General features: G+C 39.9%; 1 protein-coding gene across 2 annotated transcripts in view; it reads left to right on the top strand.

Annotated features, from left to right (window-relative positions):
- sf3b1 (splicing factor 3b, subunit 1) overlaps positions 1 to 14,284 on the top strand; it is a 70,799-nt gene extending 56,515 nt beyond the window's left edge. For both annotated transcript variants that reach the window (XM_060827403.1, XM_060827404.1), the window contains 7 exons: positions 1,733 to 1,915; positions 2,039 to 2,150; positions 2,302 to 2,422; positions 2,751 to 2,882; positions 7,861 to 8,133; positions 11,000 to 11,216; positions 12,747 to 14,284. In XM_060827403.1, the coding sequence (XP_060683386.1) occupies positions 1,733 to 1,915; positions 2,039 to 2,150; positions 2,302 to 2,422; positions 2,751 to 2,882; positions 7,861 to 8,133; positions 11,000 to 11,216; positions 12,747 to 12,905 (1,197 nt within the window). In that variant the 3' untranslated portion in view covers positions 12,906 to 14,284. The remainder of the gene's footprint in view (positions 1 to 1,732; positions 1,916 to 2,038; positions 2,151 to 2,301; positions 2,423 to 2,750; positions 2,883 to 7,860; positions 8,134 to 10,999; positions 11,217 to 12,746) is intronic.
- The last annotated feature ends 7,099 nt before the right edge of the window (positions 14,285 to 21,383 follow it).

Genomic DNA, 21,383 nt, shown 5'->3' with positions numbered 1-21,383 from the left:
CGGTACAGATCCCCCCCTGTTCCAAAACTGATGCCAATGCCCCATGAAGTGGAATCACTCTTTCCCACACCAATCCCTTAGCCACGTGTTTACTTGCCTAATTTTCTTGTCCCTATGCCAATTGGCATGTGGCTCGGACAGTAATCTGGAGATTATGACCCTTGAGGACCTGTGCTTCAATTTCCTGCCTAGTGCTTCGTAATCCCCAAACAGGTCCTCCACCCTAGTCTTGCCTATGTTGTTAGTACCAACATGGGCCACAACAACTGGATCCTCCCCCTCCCGCTCCAATATCCTTTCGATCCGGCTTGCAAAGGATACTATCTGTCCCCCTAATTAAAGAATCCCCTATAACCACTACTTGTCTATTCGCTCCCCCCTCTTGAATGGCCTTCTGCACCATGGTGCCTTGGTCAGTTGGCTCATCCTGTCCACAGCCCTTTTCCTCATCCGAACAGGGAGCAAGAATCTTGTACCTGTTGGACAAGGTCAAGGGCTGAGGCTCCTCCACTCCTGAACTCAGGTTCCCCTTACTTGCCTCACTTACAGTCACACTCTGTTGTGCCTGATCAATAGCTGAATGTGAATTACTTAATCTCCCAGGTGTGACTGCCTCCTGAAACAAAGCGTCCAGGTAACTCTCCCCCTCCCGAATGTGCCGCAATGTTTGAAGCTCAGATTCCAGATCATCAATTCTGATCCAGAGTTCTTCCAGCAACCAACACTTGCTGCAGATGTGGTCACTGCCGTTCACAATGGGATCAGCCAGCTCCCACATCATAAGTTACACCACATCATACAACTACAGCACATCACCTGCCCAGCCATCTCTGCTTAGTTAGTTAATTACTTAGTTACTTTGTACAATTTTGAGTTAGAATACTTTCTGATACCTCTCTGCTATAGTTTTTCCCTAAAAGGAATTAATATATATACACACAAAAAATGCTAGCCATTGCCATCCAAGGAAAAAGGCTTTCACTGCCCACCCTGTCCAACCCTCTGACTATGATTAGATTAGATTACTTACAGTGTGGAAACAGACCCTTCGGCCCAACAAGTCCACACTGACCCGCTGAAGCGCGACCCACCCAGACCCATTACCCTGCGTTCACCCCTTCACCTAACACTACGGGCAATTTAGCATGGCCAATTCACCTAACCTGCACATTTTTTGGACTGTGGGAGGAAACCAGAGCACCCGGAGGAAACCCACGCAGACACTGGGAGAATGTGCAAACTCCACACAGTCAGTCACCTGAGGCGGGAATTGAACCCGGGTCTCTGGCGCTGTGTGGCAGCAGAGCTTGCCACTGTGCTGCCCATCTTATATGTCTCAATTAAGTCACCTCTCAACCTTCTTCTCTCTAACGAAAATAGCCTGAAGTCCCTCAGCCTTTCCTTGTAAGACCTTGCCTCCATACCAGGCAACATCCTAGTAAATCTCCTCTGAACCCATTTCAAAGCTTCCACATCCTTCCTACAATGCGGTGAGCACAACTGTAAGCAATACTCCTAACGTGGCCGCACCCACATGATGCCTAAACATTTAATTTCTCTTCCCTTTGAGTTTTGCACAAGACTTTGCAGCAGCTTTTGTAATGTTACAGTGCCACAGCATTTTCAGTTTGGTTGAGTTGTATTTGAACAATGATATATCACAATGTTTTTTATTTCCTTACAATTCATAATCCTTGTGTTCATGACATTCATAATCCTTGTGTTTTTCTAGGATTCTGTAATGTTAAATGGTTTTGGTACAGTGGTAAATGCATTAGGTAAGCGAGTGAAGCCCTATTTACCCCAGATTTGTGGTACAGTATTGTGGCGTCTAAACAACAAATCAGCCAAAGTGCGACAGCAAGCTGCAGATCTCATCTCTCGAATTGCAGTTGTCATGAAGACATGTCAAGAGGTATGTACATTGTCCAGTGCAATATTTGATTTACCTGGCCACACCAATGATTTTTGCTTCAGGTATGTTTTCACTGTTTCCAGGCAAATCATGTGAATTGATATTTGGTCTCTTTACTTGTAGGAAAAGCTAATGGGCCACTTGGGTGTTGTACTATATGAATACCTTGGCGAAGAGTACCCTGAGGTTCTGGGTAGCATCCTGGGAGCACTTAAAGCTATTGTAAATGTTATAGGTATGTCTATTGTGTTACTACATTATTACATGTAATGGTAAATATTATTTAGGAAGGGATAAAACTCTTTGGATTGGTAAAATACATTGTACTTTTTTCCTGAAGATATATGAAATAAAAAAAGTATTTTTCCTCAATTGTTGATATACAGGTATGCATAAGATGACACCGCCTATAAAGGATCTACTTCCACGCCTTACTCCAATCCTAAAGAATAGGCATGAGAAGGTTCAGGAGAATTGTATTGACCTGGTTGGGCGAATTGCTGATCGGTAATTTGTATTATGTCACCATTTCTAAATAATGGGAAACTGCATTGTGATATTTAGTCTTGACGAGAAATAGTTCCAGGGCAAAATTATACCTTTTTTTCTATTCAAATTTGATTCAAGTATGAGCATGCCAGAATACGAGAATGCATTTATATCCAAGTATCTTGGAAGTAATTTAGAGGTAAATCCAACAAGTTAATGCCAGGATTCTTTTGAAAAGTTTAAATGTATAGAACTGGATTTCGAACTGGTTGAGATTGTAACTTTTTTTTTGTACTGGTCAGAAATTGTATAATGACTTCTAAACATCTGTGGGTCTTTTTTTCAGAGGTGCAGAGTATGTATCTGCTCGTGAATGGATGAGGATCTGCTTTGAATTATTAGAACTTTTGAAAGCACACAAAAAAGCCATCAGAAGGGCAACAGTAAACACTTTTGGCTACATTGCAAAAGCTATTGGGTAAGTCATGTTTTACATTTGTTGAAGCAATAAAGTAAAGCACAAGTATCTGCTCAGCCTTTCTGTGTTCTCTGCAACAGTGCAATTTCATCTGCTTCAGTTCAGTTCAGATCCAACTGTAAAAACTGAAATGGGTGATACAAGACTATTATGCACTTGCATTTGTTGAGCCAATCTCTCTCAGTATAAAAGTCATTAGCTTTCCTTTTTTCCTTATGTAACATTATTCAGTATTGTACGATCTAGGCTGATGCTGATGTTTGAAGGAAAATGCTTGATTTCTGTAACAATGTGCACAAATGCTGGACATACTTTTCATTTTGTTTGGCCAATTATAAAAAGAAGAGGGTAGCTAGGGAAAGGATAGGCCCACTCAAGGACAAAGAAGGGAGTTTGTGTGGAACTGGAGGATGTGGGTGAGGTCCTCAACAAGTACTTTGCATTGGCATTCACAAAGGAGAAAGACATGGTGGGTTGTGAGCTTCGGGAGGAGTATGTTGATATTCTACGGCATGTCAAGATAAAACAGAGGCGGTGTTTTGAAGAGTATTAAGTTAGACATGTCATAGGAAGGATAGAAAGAGAGGCCGGAGTGGAAAGGGAGTGCTTGAGTTTTTGGTTAGGGAGAATGTGGCTATACTTAGGAAGGATATGCCTTGGAGATTGTCCAGTGAAGTTATATGGGTGGAACTTAAAAATAACCAAGGGATGATCACCATGTTGAGATCGTATTATAGACCCTACAGTAGTCAGTGGGAAAGTGAGAAGCCAAATGTAAGAAGATCTCAGATATCTGGAACAAAAACAGGGTTGTAATGGTTGGGAATTTTAACTTTCAAAATATAGATTTGGACTGTCGTAATGTTAAGGGTTTGGATGGATAGAAATTTGTTAAGTGTGTACAAGAAAACTTTCTTATTCAATAGGTGGATATGCCTACTCGAGAAGCAAACTCCTCCTCCAGTAGGCAAAGCCACCTATTGAATAATAAAGTTTGGAGAATGAGGTGCTTTTGCCCAAAACATCGATCCTCCTGCTCCTCAGATGCTGCCTGACCTGCTGTGCTTTTCTAGCACCACACTGTTGACCCTAATTTCCAGCATGTTCAGTCCTAACTTTCACCAAGGAACAAACTTGACCTGTTGAGAAATAGGGCAGGGCAATTGACTGAGGTGTCAGTGGGGGAACATTTTGGGGCAAGTGATTGTAATTGCATTTGTTTCAAAAAAAGCTGTGGAAAGGGATAGAACTGATCAAAAAGTTGAAGTTCTAAATTGTACTAAGGCCAATTTTCACAGTTTCAGATAGGACGGGGGGAGGCTTTTTGCAGCTCTGCAGGTCAGGTCAGGCAGCATCTGAGGAACAGGAGAATCGATGTTTTGGGGAAAAGCCCCTCATCCTCCAAACTTTATTATTGGCAAGTGGGAGGCCTTTCAGAATGAGGTAATGAGTTCAGAGGCAGTATGTTCCTGTTGGGGTAAAGGGCAAGGCTGGTGGATGTAGGGAATTCTGGATGACTAGAGAAATTAAGGTTTAGTCAAGAATAAGAAGGAGACATATATCACGTATAGACAGCTGGGAACAAGTGAATCCCTAGAAGAGTATAAGAGCAGTCGGAGTATACTCGAGGAAATTCAGGAGGGTAAAAAGGGAGTGTGAGATCATTTTGGCAAATAGGGTTGAGGAGAATCCAAAGCGGCTCTGTAAATATATTCAGGGCAAAAGAATAGTTACAAAGAGAAAAGCAAGATCAACAAGGCCATCATCGTGTGGAATTACAGGAGATGGGTGAGATACTAAACAAGTATTTTAAGTCAGTATTTACTGTAGGGAAGGAAGCTAGGAAGCGTGGAAACTTTGTGAGGGGAAAAAAAGTGATATCCTGAGAAATGTCTCTATTACAGAAGAGGTAGTGCTCGAGGTCTTAACATGTGAAAAGATAGATAATTCCCCAGGACCTGGTCAGGTGTTTCTCTAAACATTTGAGGGAAGTGATTGCTGGGCCCCTTGCTGAGATATCTGTATCATCAATAGCCACAGGTGAGGTGGCAGAAGACTGGAGGTTGGCTAATGTGCTGCCATTATTTAAGAAAGGCTGTAAAGAAAAGCCAGGGAATTATAAATCAGTGAGTCTTATGTCAGTGGTGGTTAAATTATCAGAGGAAATTCTGAGGGATGGGATTTCCATGTACTTAGAAAGGCAAGGACTGACTTAGAGATAGCCATTGTGGCTTTGTGCGTGGGAAATCCATGTCTCACTAACCTAATTGAGCCTTTTGAAGAGATGACAAAGAAGATTAATGAAGGCAGAGCTGTAGATGTTGTCTATATGTTTGACAAGGTTATGCATGGTAGGTTTCTTAGCAAGGTCAGATCACATGGGATCCGGGGGAGTAAGCCAACTGGATACAAAATTGGCTTGATGGTAGGAGACAGAGGGTGGTCATGGAGGGATGCTTTTTGGACTGGAGGCCTATGACCAGCAACCTGCCACAACGATCAATGCTGGGTCCACTGCTTTTCATCATAAGTAAATGATTTGGATGTGAATAAAGGAGGCACGGTTAGTAAGTTTGCAAATGACACTAAAATGGGTGATGTAGTGGTCAGCAAAGTGTATAAATAGGACTTTGGATCATATGGGTCAGTGAACTAAGGCATGGCAAATGGAGTTTAATTTAGACAAATGTGAGCTGCTGCATTTTGCTAAGGCAAATGAAGGACTTATTTAGTGAATGATAGGGCCCTGGGGAGCGTTGCCAAACAAAGAGATCCAGGGTATAGGTACATAGTTCCTTGAAAATGGAGTCGTAGGTAGACAGTTTGGTTAAGAAGGCTTTTGGCGTGCTTGCCTTCATTGATGGTAACATTGAGAATAGGAGTTGGGATGAATTGTTTTGGCTGTACAAGACATTGATGATGGCACTTTTGGAATAATGCGAATAATTCTAGTTGCCCTTCTATAGGTAGGATGTTATTAAACTTGAGAGGGTGCAGAAAAGATTTACAAGGTGCTGGTGAAACAAGAGGATTTCAGCTGTAGGCAGAGGCTGAATCTCAGTGGGGCATCGGAGGCTTAGGGCTGACCTTACAGACATTTATAAAATCATAAGGGGCATAAATAGGGTGAATAGCCAAGGTATTTTTCCAAGATTATAGGAGTCCAAAACTAGAGGACATAGCTTTAAGGTGAGAGGGGAAAGATATAACAGGGATCTATGGGGCAACTTTTTCAGAGGGTGGTGCGTGTTTGGAATGAGCTACCAGAGGAAGTGATGGAGGTGAGTACTGTTACAACATTTAAAAGGCATCTAGGTGGGTATGAATAGGAAGGGTTTAGAGGGATATGGGCCAAATGCTGGCAAATGGAACTAGGTCAGAATGGAATGTCTGGTCCAAGTGAATAACCGAAGGGTCTGTTTCTGTGCTGTATCACTCTAAGTCCCTAGGACTTGATGGGCTTTATTGCAGGGGGAAACGAAATGTAGATGAGGAAATGACTGGGGTCTTGTATGAAACCTTTGCATTCTCTTTGGTCAAAAAAGATCCCAGAGGACAGAAGAATAGTCAACATTGTTCCTTTGGTTAAGAATGGCAACTTGGATAATCCAGGAAATTACAGGTCAGTGAGCCTTACATCAGTGGTATGGAAATAATTGGAAAAGACTCTTAGGATTTACTGACATTCCAAAAAATATGGACTTATTAGTGATAGGTGGCATTGGGTTGTGTGGGGAAGATCATGTCTTTCAAATGTGATTGACTTTTTTGAGGAAGTAACAAAGATGATTGAGGGTAAGGCAATAGTTGTCAAGGCTTTTGACAAGATCCATCACTGCAGGCTGGTTTAAAAAAAAGGGCAAGTCACATGGGGTCAGCAGTGAACTGGTAAGATGGATATAGAATGGGCCTAGTTGTAAAAGACTGAAAATAGAGGTGGAAGGGTGTTTTTCTGACTCAAGGTCTGTGACCAGTGGTGTTCCATAAGGGTCAATATTGGGACCACTGTTGTTTGTAATTTAGAGGAGATGTAGGTAGCCTGATTGGTAAATTTGCGGATGGCAGAAAGATTGAGGGAGCTGTGGACAATGAGTAGAATTGCCAGAGGATGCAGCAGGATATGTGTAGGCTGGAGACTTTGATGGAAAAATGGCAGATAAAATTTAATCTGGACATTGGGAGGTGATACATTTTGGAAGATCTAAAGCAGGAGGGAAGTTTACTGAAAATGGCAACACCCTTAGTGACATCAATATATAGAGGGATTGAGGCATATGATCTACAGTTCCCTGAAAGTGACAGCACGTGAATAAGGTGTTCAAGAATGTACATGACATGCTTGCCTTCAGCCAGAGCATAGAATATTAAAATTGGCAAGTCATGCAACTGTATAAAACATTTGGAATATTATGTACAACTCTTGCTGCCACACTGCCAGAAGGATGTTGAGGCTTTGGAGAGAGTACGGAAACAGTTTACCAGGATGTTGCCTGGTTTGGAGGGTATGAGCCATAAAGAGGAATTGGACAAGCATGGTTTGTTTTCACTTGAACGTCAAACAATGAGGGGTGATCTGATAAAAGTTTCCAGAATTATAAGAGGTATGGATAGTTGGAATCTTTTTCCCAGGGTAGAAATGTGGTATACTGGGGGGTGGGGTGGGGGTGGGGGGCATAAGTTTAAGGCAAAAGGGAGAAAATTTAAAGGAGATGAGAGGCATGTTTTTGCACAGGGTGGTAAGTGCCTGGAATGCACAGCGACTGGAGGTGGATACAATAGCAATGTTTAAGAGGCATCCTGACCGATATATGAATAGTCAGGGATTAAAGGGATATGGAGGACGTAGCAGCCAAAGGCTTTTAGTTTAGAAAGCCAACATGTGTTGACACAGTCTTGGTGGGCCAAAGGACCTGTTCCTGTCCTATACTTTTCTTTGTTTAAGTGGGATCGCTCACCTTGCTGTTTAACTTTCTTTCAGTCCCCATGATGTATTGGCCACACTGTTAAATAATCTGAAGGTTCAAGAGCGCCAGAACAGAGTCTGTACCACAGTAGCTATTGCCATTGTGGCAGAAACATGTTCGCCGTTCACAGTGTTACCTGCCTTGATGAATGAGTACAGAGTTCCTGAACTGAATGTCCAGAATGGAGTGCTTAAATCTCTTTCGTTTCTATTTGAGTACATTGGAGAAATGGGAAAGGATTACATTTATGCGGTTACTCCATTGCTTGAAGATGCTTTAATGGACAGGTGAGTTTAGTTTTGAATGTTGGCAATTACAGATGTTGAAGTTCTCCATGATCGCTATACATGTATATAGAACAAACTGTCGAATTCCGCATTAAAGCTTACTTTTGTGTTTGTGTTCCTTAATGTAATACAGATCTCGCATTCAACTGAAATGCAAAATGTCTATAACTAATTTTAATAAAATTATTTTTTAAAAACCATCCTTTATAATACACGGTCAATGTAATGCTGATATTGGGTCCAAGAAATAAAACTGTTCGAACGAGGCCACATTATGAATGAACTACTATTTGGCGGCACGGTGGCTCAGTGGTTAGCACCTCTGCCTCACAGCACCAGGGTCCCAGGTTTGGTCCCAGCCTTGGGTGATTGACTGTGTGGAGTTTGCACATTCTCCCCATGTCTGCGTGGGTTTCCTCCGGGTGCTCCGGTTTCTTTCCACAGTCCAAAGATGTGCAGATCAGGTGAATTGGTCATATAAATTGCCATAGTGTTAGGTGCATTAGTCGGAGGGAAATTGGTCTGGATGGGGTTACTCTTCGGAGGGTCGGTGTAGACTTGTTGGGCCGAAGGGCCTGTTTCCACACTGTAGGGAATCTAATCTAATCTAAGGCTGGGAATCCCACATGTTGCCTAGACCTCTGGAGACCTAGCTGCTGGAAAAGTTGAGTACTTTCATAGAGTGAAGTGAAGTGAGGGAGGAGAATACATTTAGGGGTAAGTGATGGGGGAAGGCTGAACACGATCAGGAATGAGAAGAAACTGTCAGGACTTAGTGAGATTGAGGGAAGGAAGATGCTGAATGGTTGGAAGTCAGGGATGATGTGCAAATGGTGAGAGGTAGGTTGAACATCGCTAGGGGAGTTCAGGAAGAGAGGCTGAACCATGTCACTGAAAAAGGGAGTGTTGGTAAGAGTGGCGATCTCCCCACTCCATTTGCCACCGGCATCCCTACTTCCTGGAGCTCACATTGAAGGGCTCCCAAATAAAATGGCAAAAAGAACAAAATGAATCTCGATCTCCATCTGACATTCCCTCTGCAGCTCAGACAGGAAAATCCCTGATTTAGAGACAAGGAGCTCCTTCATGTTAGTAATAAATTCACCCTGTATTTCAGACTCTTGCTGTAACTAGTGTGCTGGGATAATATTTTGAAAGAATTTTCTTCCTTGTTGCCTTTCTCCTGCGGTGAAGTAGAATCCCAGAATATCATTTCAAAGAGGGTTGCAGCATTCTGATATTTTAGGCAAATGTCCATCTTAGTCACGATGGATAGTGTATTGGGGTATTCAGTGATGGCGACAGTAGAGTCTGGATCATATGACTGTACTGTCATTATCTTAAAATTTAAAAATGCATGTAAATCTACTGAGAGTAGGTGCAGTGCTGCACAAAGGATTGTTTACCAATTCTACCCATTGTAGTCTCCCACAGAGAGTTCTGATTTGAACTACAACAGCAGCTCCGAAAGGAGAGGCAATATAGGGAGGAGCACTGCTGTTGTATCTTCATTCATGAGTGTGATAATTAGCTCGTCCCATTTCTTTAAAGCTGAGATGGGTAAATAAAATGGTAGAGGAATGAGGTTCCCAATGTTCTGTAATTTTATGTTTACTGCCTGAACCTCTGACGTCCTTTGGAACCAAATGTCAATGTATTGGCACACTGGTCAGCATGGTTTGAACCTCCAAGTAGTTTAGAATGAATGCTGGGGGTGACTCACTGAAAAGACTCACTGTTAAGGCATCACTGAGAAGTTTCCACTGAGAAAGTTTCCTTTCTGTGCTAAGATAACCAACTCTACTTCTGGTGCTATATTAAGGAACCAGAATTGACAAAAGTTTAAATAGCATTCATGTTTCTTTCTTTGACTCGGGCAGTAAATGGTCATCTTGTCAGTTTACATTCTAAGAAGTCATTTTCAAAAATAGTTAACATCTCCTTTGGCAATGCAATCTCAATTTTACATTCTCCATCATAATTCATTTTTTTTGTCGATCCTTGCAATGCTATGCTGATTGTGTTTCAGACTTTCATCTTTATGTTCCACTTCTGTTTTTGCTCCATATGTTGCTGTTTAGTGACATCAGCCAACAAGGGGAGAATTTTTAAAAATGTACATCTATCTCTAAATGTTTTACCTCTACTATCTTTGATGATATGATAGTTACTGTACTTGTCAGACTGTCTTCCTGTGGATGGACCAGTATTTCTTGACTTTGGGAAAGTTACCGATATCCTTTTTGGTCTTTGTCAGAAATACCTTGTCTTAGTTATCAATCCTTTTTCAAACTTGCATTTAGTTTTACATACCCATTCAGCATTCTGCACAACCCTGAGCCCCATTTGCACTCCATTAAAAAGAATGTTATTATACCTCTGAAACATCGTCCATCTCCTCTCTGCTGCAACTGAAATTTTGCAGGCTCAAAAGGTCCTAACTTGCTAAAGTCCAGTTCATGCAGAGTTTCACCACTTGCATTCTAGTCTGTTCATAGATTGGCTAGATTTACTGACTTCCATTGGTTTCCATCCCTCAGCCAATCTCCCTGCTCAAATTTGTACTATTAAATTAACATTACTAACTGAGACAATGAAGAAAATTTACAAAAGATCTTTTCAATTAATGAAATTGACTAATTGAATAATTTTGTTAATTCTGTTTTTTTCCACTCCCTATGAAATTCATGGGAAGCAGAGATTTCTTACAAGTGTAAATCACTGTTTTAGCAGAAGGTGTTTGAATATTATCTTAGATTGTGAAGCATTAACTTTAAATGGTTTTGTTATAACATGCATAGCCAGGAAAAAAAAAGCACATACATTCTTTGCAATTATCAATTAATATTTATTTATTCTGTTGTAGAGACCTGGTTCACAGACAGACAGCAAGTGCGGTTGTGCAGCATATGTCGCTGGGAGTATATGGATTTGGCTGTGAAGATGCATTGAATCACTTGTTAAATTATGTATGGCCCAATGTTTTTGAGACATCACCACATGTTATTCAGGCAGTCATGGGAGCATTGGAGGGTTTAAGGGTCGCATTAGGTCCTTGTAGAATGTTACAGTATTGTTTACAGGTAAGTTCAACAATGCTTTTAATTTTGTACTTGAATTGAATTTCTGCATGAAAATGCTGGTAGGCTATTATTTTCTCATTATCTTGATGTTGAAAGACTGCAAGGTTGTCCCCAGAGTTTTGAAAGTGCAGTTTTGTGGCCAAGGTGCCAGAAATTTCCCTCACTTTCTGGGAAAGTACCCAGCTTACTAGTAGTCGCAAGCTAAGGTTTACAGTTGATCTTCGATACAAACCTATATCCCATATTTTGGAGGAGCACTACAAATCCTGCCTTAAAGTTATGTTTTGAAATTAGTGTTACAATAAATCAGAAAACATGTATTAAAAAATTCTAGGTTAAGTACCCTGATTTTTCACCATTTGATAGTGTCTTCCTTGGGCAAGCAAGTTATTTTCAAGACTCTACATGTCTGCCAGGATCTGTGGAACTGAAACAGAATTAATGTTTTAAGTATGATGTAACTGCTCAGCATAGTCCCGATGAAAAATCCCATTGAACTCAATATTTAGTCAGCTCCTCTCTGCACAGATGTTACCATACCTCTTAAGTTTCTCCAGCATTCTGTCTTTATTTCAAGTATCTAACATCTGCATTATTTTGCTTTTATTGTTAAATGTTTACTTTTTCTGGGCAAGTATTGTTTAAACTATGGAGAGGAACACCTTTTTTCCCCTTTTATACTAATAATCCATTGTACTTTTCTTGGAACTGCAGATCTTTTAGCAAACCATCCACAGTTGGTCCCAGCTCCTTATGGATTCCTGTAAACCAGCTTCACTGAGTAGTGACTTTGAGCATCTCTAGGTGATTTTTCCAGTTTACCGAGAGTTTCTTCAATCCACTGCCAGAAGCAAAATAAAGATGATTATTCTTCCCACGAGTCATGTCAAAATAAATGTGGAAGGCCTTAGGATAGGTTTCTTCAACTGGTGATTGTCTCCCTCCCACATTTAACTGTGATAGCTCATAAAGCTGAGCAGTCTTCTCTCTGCTGACCACACAGAAATATGGTTGTCTGTGATACTGATTTGTGAGGAAGCCTGCAACCTGATCTCAAACATGGCTTACTTTTTTCTGACAACATGGAATACGTAACCTTGCATCCATGTAGAAATGCTGGCTAGCTAGTATTGATCCCAATTTCCTTTCATCTTGAAAATAAATGAGCAGTTTAGTAGTCACCTGATATCAACAACACTTTTCTCGGATTTTGGGAGACTCTTGGTAAAGCAAGGTACTTTTGCTATTAGTTCCAAGCTACCTTTTATAGCTTCCTTCTCAGTTAAACAATCTAAGCCTTCCTTTGACCTCTAACAATCAAGCCACGCAAACTTAATAGTAGACTTCAGGACAGATGATGTGACACCCTTCAGTCATGCAAAATTTAAAGTCCCAAAGTATAATAATCTTTTAAAAACTCATAATTATATCAATTGTAATAAAAGTTTGTATTTAACATGTTTTCCTCGGACTGACCTCCCTATTAGTCCATCATACATTTTTATAACTCTATTTTTTCTCTGTTAATAGGGCTTGTTCCATCCAGCTAGGAAAGTACGTGATGTATACTGGAAAATCTACAACTCCATCTACATTGGTTCGCAGGATGCCCTAATTGCACATTATCCAAGGATCTTCAATGATGAAAAGAATACACATGTCCGCTATGAACTTGATTACATCTTATAAAATGGACTTAAATCCGTGCATTGTCTTTGTTGTCTGCTATTTTCCTGCATTGATATTGCCCAATCTTATGCTGTGCTTCGGATGTGACGTGATAAGAGTTTGAAATACAAACATTATCCTCTTGTTGGAGCAGATTGTAAAGTAGTAAGTGAATAAATAGGGCTAGTAGCACAATTTTATTTTAAATAGGACTTGTAGACCATAAATCCTGTATCATTATTGTTCTTGATGTTAAATAACTAAATCTTATAGTGACCAACAGGATGATGAATACTGAATTTACAATTCATTTAAATTTGTCTTTATTGAGATTTAGGTTTCATTCCTTGTGTTAAAGGGTTGTTTCTAACAAAAAAATAAACAAAAAGTCTGATTCCAGTTTATATTTCTCAAGTTCTTTTGGGTTTTTTTAAGTAAGTTTTAAATTGACTAGTTTTCAAATAAGGATCATGTTGTCTTCATTTAATTTTTTTGTATGCTGGTTGAATTTCCCCACTTCCTTTGCATGACCAACTGTATCTTTTCTACTTTTGCTAAAATACAATGGTTCACTTTGCACAACTTTCTACAGTTTGTGACAAAGATCTTCAGAACTAACTTGTGAAAAGATATGTAAGATAATGAATTGTGCATGAACTACCTTATTCAAAGCAAACGAGAGATCCCTACTCCTTAGCAAATTGTCTGCAAACAAATTAACAGTCTGAAAATCACAAGTGAACTAATTGAGTTTTGAAATTATGCCCTTGCAAGCTTTAAAATGGCTATTTATTTCACTGGAACATTTCTGACCCCCATTATGCCATTATTATGCCGTCTTTGGTGAACATTAAGGAGACTTGCACTGTGGTTCCTGGCCCGTGGAGCTAAGTTAGTTAGTTAAAATGTGCTTGGTTACCAACTATTGAAACGCTCCAGAAAGGCTAAAAATGCATTTGTTATATTTTGGACCAGGCATTTTAGGATTATCTACTCTGGATTTCTCAGCTTCTTAACAATGACATTTGTATTGGCTAATTCCTCCAGTTTGTGGAGATAAATTCAATAAGTTCTGCTTCATATCATTAAATCTTTCCAACTAATGTTGTAAATACTTTATATTCTCTATTGTGTAATATTTATAAATCCTTTGGTTACAGCTAGTTGCATAAAGCAAACTCAATATGAACTTCAGGATTAATGTTAAGATCCCACTCTGGCATGTTGAAATTTGACAATTTGTGAAACCAACCAACATGATGAACTCGTCACTCGTTAATTATGTGGTCAGGTTCACTTATGATATCTTAATCCACAACTAGCAAGCTTGTACCTTTGCTTTCATTTGAAGAATTTAGTGTAGGTAAACTTGGTGTTTTAATAAATATATCTCTCTGTTATGATGCCTCCTGTTTTTTTTTTATTGGAATAAATATTGTCGTTTTTTTCGAGCATGTGGGATACTTTTTAAAATTATCAATAAGGATTTTATGCATTTTTACTTCCTTGTCACAACTTCTGCAATTCTAGGTGTGCATAACTACTTGCTGTCTGTTTTCTCTGAATTTGTAAATTAGGAGTAGGCATTCAGTCCTTCAAGCCTATTTGAAATTTCTGATCATTGACTTATCACTCATTCTGATTTGCATAAAAATAAAACGTTGCTTGAGAAGACAATGGGGGTCAGCACAATGGAAGTCAAGCTAAATTATACTTTCAACCATTAATAAGAATTCTCCTTTTACTTGTCTTCACACATTTAGTTGGAATATTAAAGCCAATTTTAACATTTTGCCACTCTAATGAAGTCTGACGTAGTAAAGATGGTTGAGTATATGGTGCATTTCCCTATGCACTGTTGAAGGGAGGAGCATTACTTTCACTTTTATTATTTTATATTGAATCATTCTTAGGTTTTTTAAAAAAAATCTGGTCTCTACAGCTTCAACTTGAAATAATCCAACTTTTGACAGTCATGAGTCTGTTTGTTGAGAAAAACTGAGTAAGTTAATTTTTCAGATGTGTAGGACTAATTTTGTTGGGTGAGAGCATTGTCTTGTTGAGCTGAAGGGCCTGTTTCCACCCTCCAAATCCTTCCTATTCATGTCCCCATCCAGATGCCTCTTAAATGTTGCAGTTGTATCAGCCTCCACCACATCCTCTGGCAGCTCATTCCATACATGTACCATCCTCTACATGAAAAAGTTGCCCTTTGGGTCTCTTTTATATGTTGCCCCTCTCACCCTAAACCTATGCCCTCTAGTTCTGAACTCCCCAACCCCAGGGAAAAGACTTTGTCTATTTACCCTATCCGTGCCCCTCATAATTTTGTAAACCTCCAACGCTCCAGGGAAAACAGCCCCAGTCTGTTCAGCCTCTCCCTATAGCTCAAATCCTCCAACCCTGGCAACATCCTTGTAAATCTTCTCTGAACTCTTTCAAGTTTAGCATCCTTCAATTTTTCATTCTTAAATCATTTGTCATTTTCAGTAAATGTTGGTTGTGTTTAAACCATATAATAAAGTGTTGCTATTCACTGGGATTTGGTTCTTGGAAAATTTCACAATCAGGAAACATATTTTACAATGGCAGTCAAGTGGATTGGTTCAAACCATCCTAAATTTGATATTTTTGGTAAAAGACAAACTAAAAATGTTTAATGTAAAGTGTAACTGGAAAAAGTGTAAGCAATAATGATATACAGCAAAGTAATGGCGTAAGTAATATAAAATTTGTCCAAATACGTTTGTTGTAGGACTCCCCAGCTGAATCTTTTCAGGCTTGGAGTTGAAGTTGATGGAGTGAGTGGTGATATAGATGTTGATATGGCATTAAGTAAAAGTGATATTGTCGACTGCTCCGTCTTTTGCTTTTGAACTTTGCAAAGTTCTTAACAAAACGCAATAGCTGTTAATCGCTATACCAAGGTTTGCTTTTCATTACATGCTTTTATCATTGTCTGCCTGTATTTTCAGTTGATAACTGATCTCATGTGGTCTGCCACTGTCTAGAAACAGATTGAACCACCTTAGGCTCTCCTGCTCTTTACATTCGCTTTATTTCATCGGTTCTGGCAATTCTTCTGTGGAGAGCTCATGATGAGGCAACCTGTCTTTTTATAGAACATAGAATGTTACAGTGCAATACAAGCACAATATTGTGCTGACCTGCGAAATTAATCTGATGTTCATCTAACCTACATTCCATTATTATCCAAATGAATGTCCAATGCCCATTTAAATGCCCTTAACGTCGGTGAGTCTACTACTGTTGCAGGCAGGCTGTTCCACACCCCTACTACTCTCCGAGTAAGGAAACTACCCCTGATATCTGTCCTAAATTTATCACCCCTTAATTTAAAGTTATGTCCCCTTGTGTTAGCCCTCACCATCTCAGGAAAAAGGCTCTCTCTGTCCATCCAATCTAATCCTCTGATCTTCTACATCTTGATTAAGTCACCTCTCGCCTTTCCAACGAAAACAACCTCAGTTCCCTCAGCCTTTCCTTGTAAGTCCTTCCAACCATACCAGGCAACATCTTAATAAATCTTGTCTGAACCCCTTCCAAAGCTTTCACATCCTTCCTATAATGCAGTGACCAGAACTACATGCATAACTTCAGGTGTGGCCTTACCAGTGTCTTGGATAGCTGAAACTCCTTGTGGATCCAAAACTCATCCCCCTACCAATAAATGCCAACATACCATATGCCTTCTTAATAATCCTGTCAACCTGGGTGGCAAGTTTCAGGGATTTATGCACCTGGATACAGATCTCTCTGGTAAGCTACCTGCCAGGAATTTTAACAGGAGCCCAGTACTCTGCATTCTTGTTACTTCTTCCGAAGTGAACTACCTCACACTTTACCACATTAAACTCCATTTGCCACTTCTCAGCCCAGCTCTGGGGAAATCCTCAAATCCCTCCCCTCAGCAATCTGGCTGCTTTAGCTTCCAGTTTGGGGAATACTAAAATCATTCGTGGCTTTTTAATAGTGATTTATGCCTGATTTTCTAAGCTCATCTCACGAGTCCTTTAATTGACCTTGTGATGTTTAGAGCATGGCTGAAACATCTGTGGGTTTAGTATACTTTGAAATTGAAGGTAACCCTTGGCTTATCGATTGGATGAATGAGATTATTATTGGGGTAAAAACAACTTTTCAACATAAATGACTTTCAGAAAGAAGAATTGGATGTTCAGGTGCATTATCACTACTCCACCATCTCCCCTCGTCCTTGATAATGTCATTAGACTAGAAATCTAGATGTAGGGTCAGTGTCCAAACAGTTGGTGGAATTTGAATTCAATTTTTAAAAATCTAGAATTGGATGCTAGTTTAACAAATGGGGACCATGAATTAGTAGTCAATTGTTGTGAAAACCTATCTTGTCCATTAATGTCTGTAGGTTGAGGAAATGTGTCATCCTTTTTTGGTCTGGCCCACTTGTGACTCTAGACCCACAGCAATGGGTCTTAACTGTCCTGTTAATTGACCTAAGAAGCTACTCACTTAAGGCCAATTAGGAATGGGCAAATAATGCAGACCTTGCCAGCGACATCCACATACCATGAAAGAAATCAAGCAAAATGTAATCTTTCTCACTGAAATAATTCCTGAATTCAAGTAGAAAGAAATTCTCAAACCAGTCACCAGATACTGCTCCATACATTTGTTGTTTACCTTCAACTAATCTGGTATGAATAATGCAATAGAAAAGGGGTTGTGTGTACAATTGAGTAAGATCTATTCTGTTATGGTGAGATGCTGCCACACTCCGGTGAAATGAATGCCAGACAAGGCATGATATGCATGGAGGGAGTGAGGTAAGTGCAAAGAAATCAATGGAGACCTCCTGATGAAGTGTCTAGAACAAAGTTTGGTCATAACAAAACAGCTGATTTCATCAGAGACAGACAGACTCACGGTGACACACTAACTCAATGCATTTCCAATTGCTTAACCTACTAGAGAATGAGCAAAATTTGACCTTCTCTTGGAAAATAAGGCAGGGAAGTGATTGACATGTTAGCACTTTGGGACCAGTGATCATAATTCTATTCATTTTAAATTGGTTATGGAAAAGGATGGACCTGATCTAAAAGTTGATATTCCAAATTAGAGTAAGGCCCCTATTGATGGTTTTCGAAGGAACTTTCAAAGTTAATTGAGGGAGGCTGTTTACAGGTGGAAGGACAGTTGGAAGTGGGAGGCCTTTAAGAATAAAATAATGAGAGTTCAGAGATACCATGTTCCTGCTAGTGTGGAGGGCAAGGCTGGTAGGTGTAGGGAATGCCGGATGACTAGAGAAATTGAGGCTCTGGTCAAGAAAATGGGGAGGGATGTAGCATATAGAGATAACTGAGATTGAGTGAATCCCACAGAGTATAATGGCAGTAGGAATAGACTTAAGAGGGAAATTGGGAAGAAATTAGGACAAATGGGGTTAAGGAGAATCCAAATACCTTAAGGCTAAGAGTAGGGAGAGAAAAATGCACAGTTTTGATTCCCTGATTTGAGGAAGGATTAGTGGCACTGGAGGCAGTTCAGCAGAGGTTCACTAGATTGATACCAGAGATTGGGGGTTTGTCGTATAAAGAGAGATTGAACAGTTTACGCCTATACTTTCTGGAATTTAGAAGAATGAAGGGAGATCAAATTGAGGTATTCAAGATGACAAAAGATGTGAATTAAATAGATATAGAGCAGATGTTGTCTCTTGTTGGGCATTCTAAGACAAGAGATCATAGTCTTAGGATAAGGGGTAGCAAATTTAAAACAGTTGAGAAACTACTACTCCCAAAAGGTTGTGAATCTGTGGAATTTGCTACCCTAAAATGCGGTGGATGCTGGCACAGTGAGTAAATTTAAAAAGGAGTTTGATTTTTATGGATAATTGGTAATGGGTTGAAGGGTTATGGGGAGAAGGCAGGAAATGTGGGTGAGGAGTTTATCAGCAATGATCGAATGGCGGAGCAGATTTTAAGGGCTGAATGGTCTAATTCTGCTCCTATATCTTATGAACTTAACAAATGTATCAGAATAGGGCTGCTTAAAGATCAACAAGGTAGTCTGCGTGGAACTGCAGGAGATGGGTAAAATATTAAACAAATATTTCACATCAATTTTTTTGCTGTGGGGAAGGATGAAGAAGCTAGAGTGCTTGAAGAAATAAAAAGAGAGGAGCTGGTGCTAGACTTAAAACGCACAAAATTGGCTAAATCCCCAGGACCCGAATAGGTGTGTCCCAAACCTTTGTGGGAAACTAGGGAAGTGATTGCTGGACTTCTTGCTGAGTTATTTGTAGCTATGGGTGAGGTGCTGCAATATTGGAGGATACTTAATATGCCACTATTTAAGAAAGGTGGTAAGGAAAAGCTGGGGAACGAAAAACGGTGAGCCTGACGTCATGGTGGGTAAGTTGTTGGAGGGAATCCTGAGGGATTTGAATTACATGTATTTGGAAAGGCAAGGACTGACTAAGGATAGTCAACATGGCTTTGTGCGTGGGAAATTGTGTCTCACTAGCTTACTGAGCTTTTTGAAGAAGTGACAAAGGAAACTGTTGAAGGCAGAATGGTGGATGTGTTTGACAAGGTTCTGCATGGTAGACTGCTTAGTAAGGTGAGATTACATGGAATCCAGGGAGAGCTAGCAACTTGGATGGAAAATTGACTCGCAGGTAGGAGACAGAAGGTGGTGGTGGAGGGTTGTTTATTAGATTGGGGGGGGGGGCGCTATGACCAATGGTGTGCCGTAAGGGTTGGTGCTGAGTCTGCTGCTTTTCGTCATTTATATAAATGATTTGGATGTGAATATAGGAGAAATTGTCACTAAGTTTGCATATGACACCAAAATTGGTGGTGTTGTGGACAGTGAAGAAAGTTATTTCAGAGTAGAAAGGGACCTTGATCAGATGGGTGGACGAGTGACAGATGGAATTTAATTTGATTAATCATGAAGTGTTATATTTTGGTAAGGTAAATCAGAGTAGGACTTACACACTTAGTGGTAGACCCTTGAGGATTGTTGCCAAACAGACAATGGGGTGCAAGTTCATAGTTCCTGGAGTGATGTCACAGTAGACAGGGTAGTTAAGAAGGTGTTTGGTACTCTAGCCTTTATTATCCAGTGCATTAAGTATAGGAGTTTGGATGTCATGTTGTGGCTGTGCAGGACACTTGTTAGGGCACTTTTAGTAAACTGCATCAATTCTGGTCTCCCAGTTACAGGACAGATGTTGTTAAACCTGAAATGGCTGTAATAACAAGTTCCATCTAAACAGTCTGGCATTTTTGTCCTTAAACTACTCCACAAACTTAAATGGGTTGTGGTCAGTGTTTATGATTATCTCAGATACATTACTACTAACATAAACATTGAAATGTTGTGAAGCTCAAAGTCTGCTTCTCAATTGTCAAATATTGCTGCTGATGATGTTCAATTTCCTGGAGAAATACCAGATAGGTTTTTCTATCTTCTCGTCTTCCTGCAAGAACACAGCAGTAACACTTACAGCACTTCCATCAATAGCTAACTTGAATGGCTTTGAATATTTAGGTGTGGCTAATACTGGGGTAGTGGTTAATACAGCTTTCAGGCTGTTAAACGCCTTTTGACAGTCCACTGTCACGAAACGTCTGGCTTTTCTTTAGCAATTCAGTAAGTGGAGCAGCCATACTGCTAAAATTTGGTACAAATGTTTGATAAAATCTACTCAAACTCAGGAATCATAGTACTACTCTTTTTTGCCAATGGTATGGAAAACTCCCCAATTACTTTTGTTTTGCATTCCATGGGGCCATTTGTCTATGTCCAAGAACATGGCCTAGGGAGGTGACTTGGGCTTTGACAAACTTACTTTTTGCCAGATTTATCACCAAACCTGCCTTCCGAAGTCAATCAAACAATTTTGATAAATGTTACAAAGGTTCCTTCCACGTGTGACTAAAAATCACCAGGTCATCAATAAATACAATTGGGTAATCCAGCAATGACCTTATTGATTAATCTCTAAAATGTGGCTGGTGCATTTTACATACCAAATGGCATGACTTTAAACTGATAGTGTCCATTCGGCATTACAAAACCGTAATTGCCTTCGCTCTTTCTGACAGATATCTGTATCCTCTGAGCTTAGAAACTTAGAAATATAAGTTGCTTATCCCATCTTCTCAACACAATCTTCCAAACGAGGAATTGGATAAGCATTAGTCTTTCTAATTTCATTGACTTTGCAATAGAGTGAAGAGTGGAGAAGTTGTGGTAGGAGTACTGGACATGCAAAGTTATGGTCTGGGGCTGCCTGCTTAAGAATGTCTGTGGTGAGTGAAAAATGGAGAAGTTGTGTCTTCACTGGACACTCTCACCTCACTTTACATAATTGAGCGCTTCTTGTCTTACCATGAATTCCTGTTATTCGTACTTTTTCTGGCAATAGTCCTTCAGAAGTACATATCTCCTCATCTTTTAACATCACAGACTGAGAGGATCCTATTT

This window comes from Hemiscyllium ocellatum, chromosome 7 (assembly GCF_020745735.1).
Source record: "Hemiscyllium ocellatum isolate sHemOce1 chromosome 7, sHemOce1.pat.X.cur, whole genome shotgun sequence".
NCBI classification, from domain to species: domain Eukaryota; kingdom Metazoa; phylum Chordata; class Chondrichthyes; order Orectolobiformes; family Hemiscylliidae; genus Hemiscyllium; species Hemiscyllium ocellatum.
The sequence above is the reverse complement of the archived record's forward strand: the minus strand, read 5'-3'. Positions and strand labels throughout refer to the sequence as shown.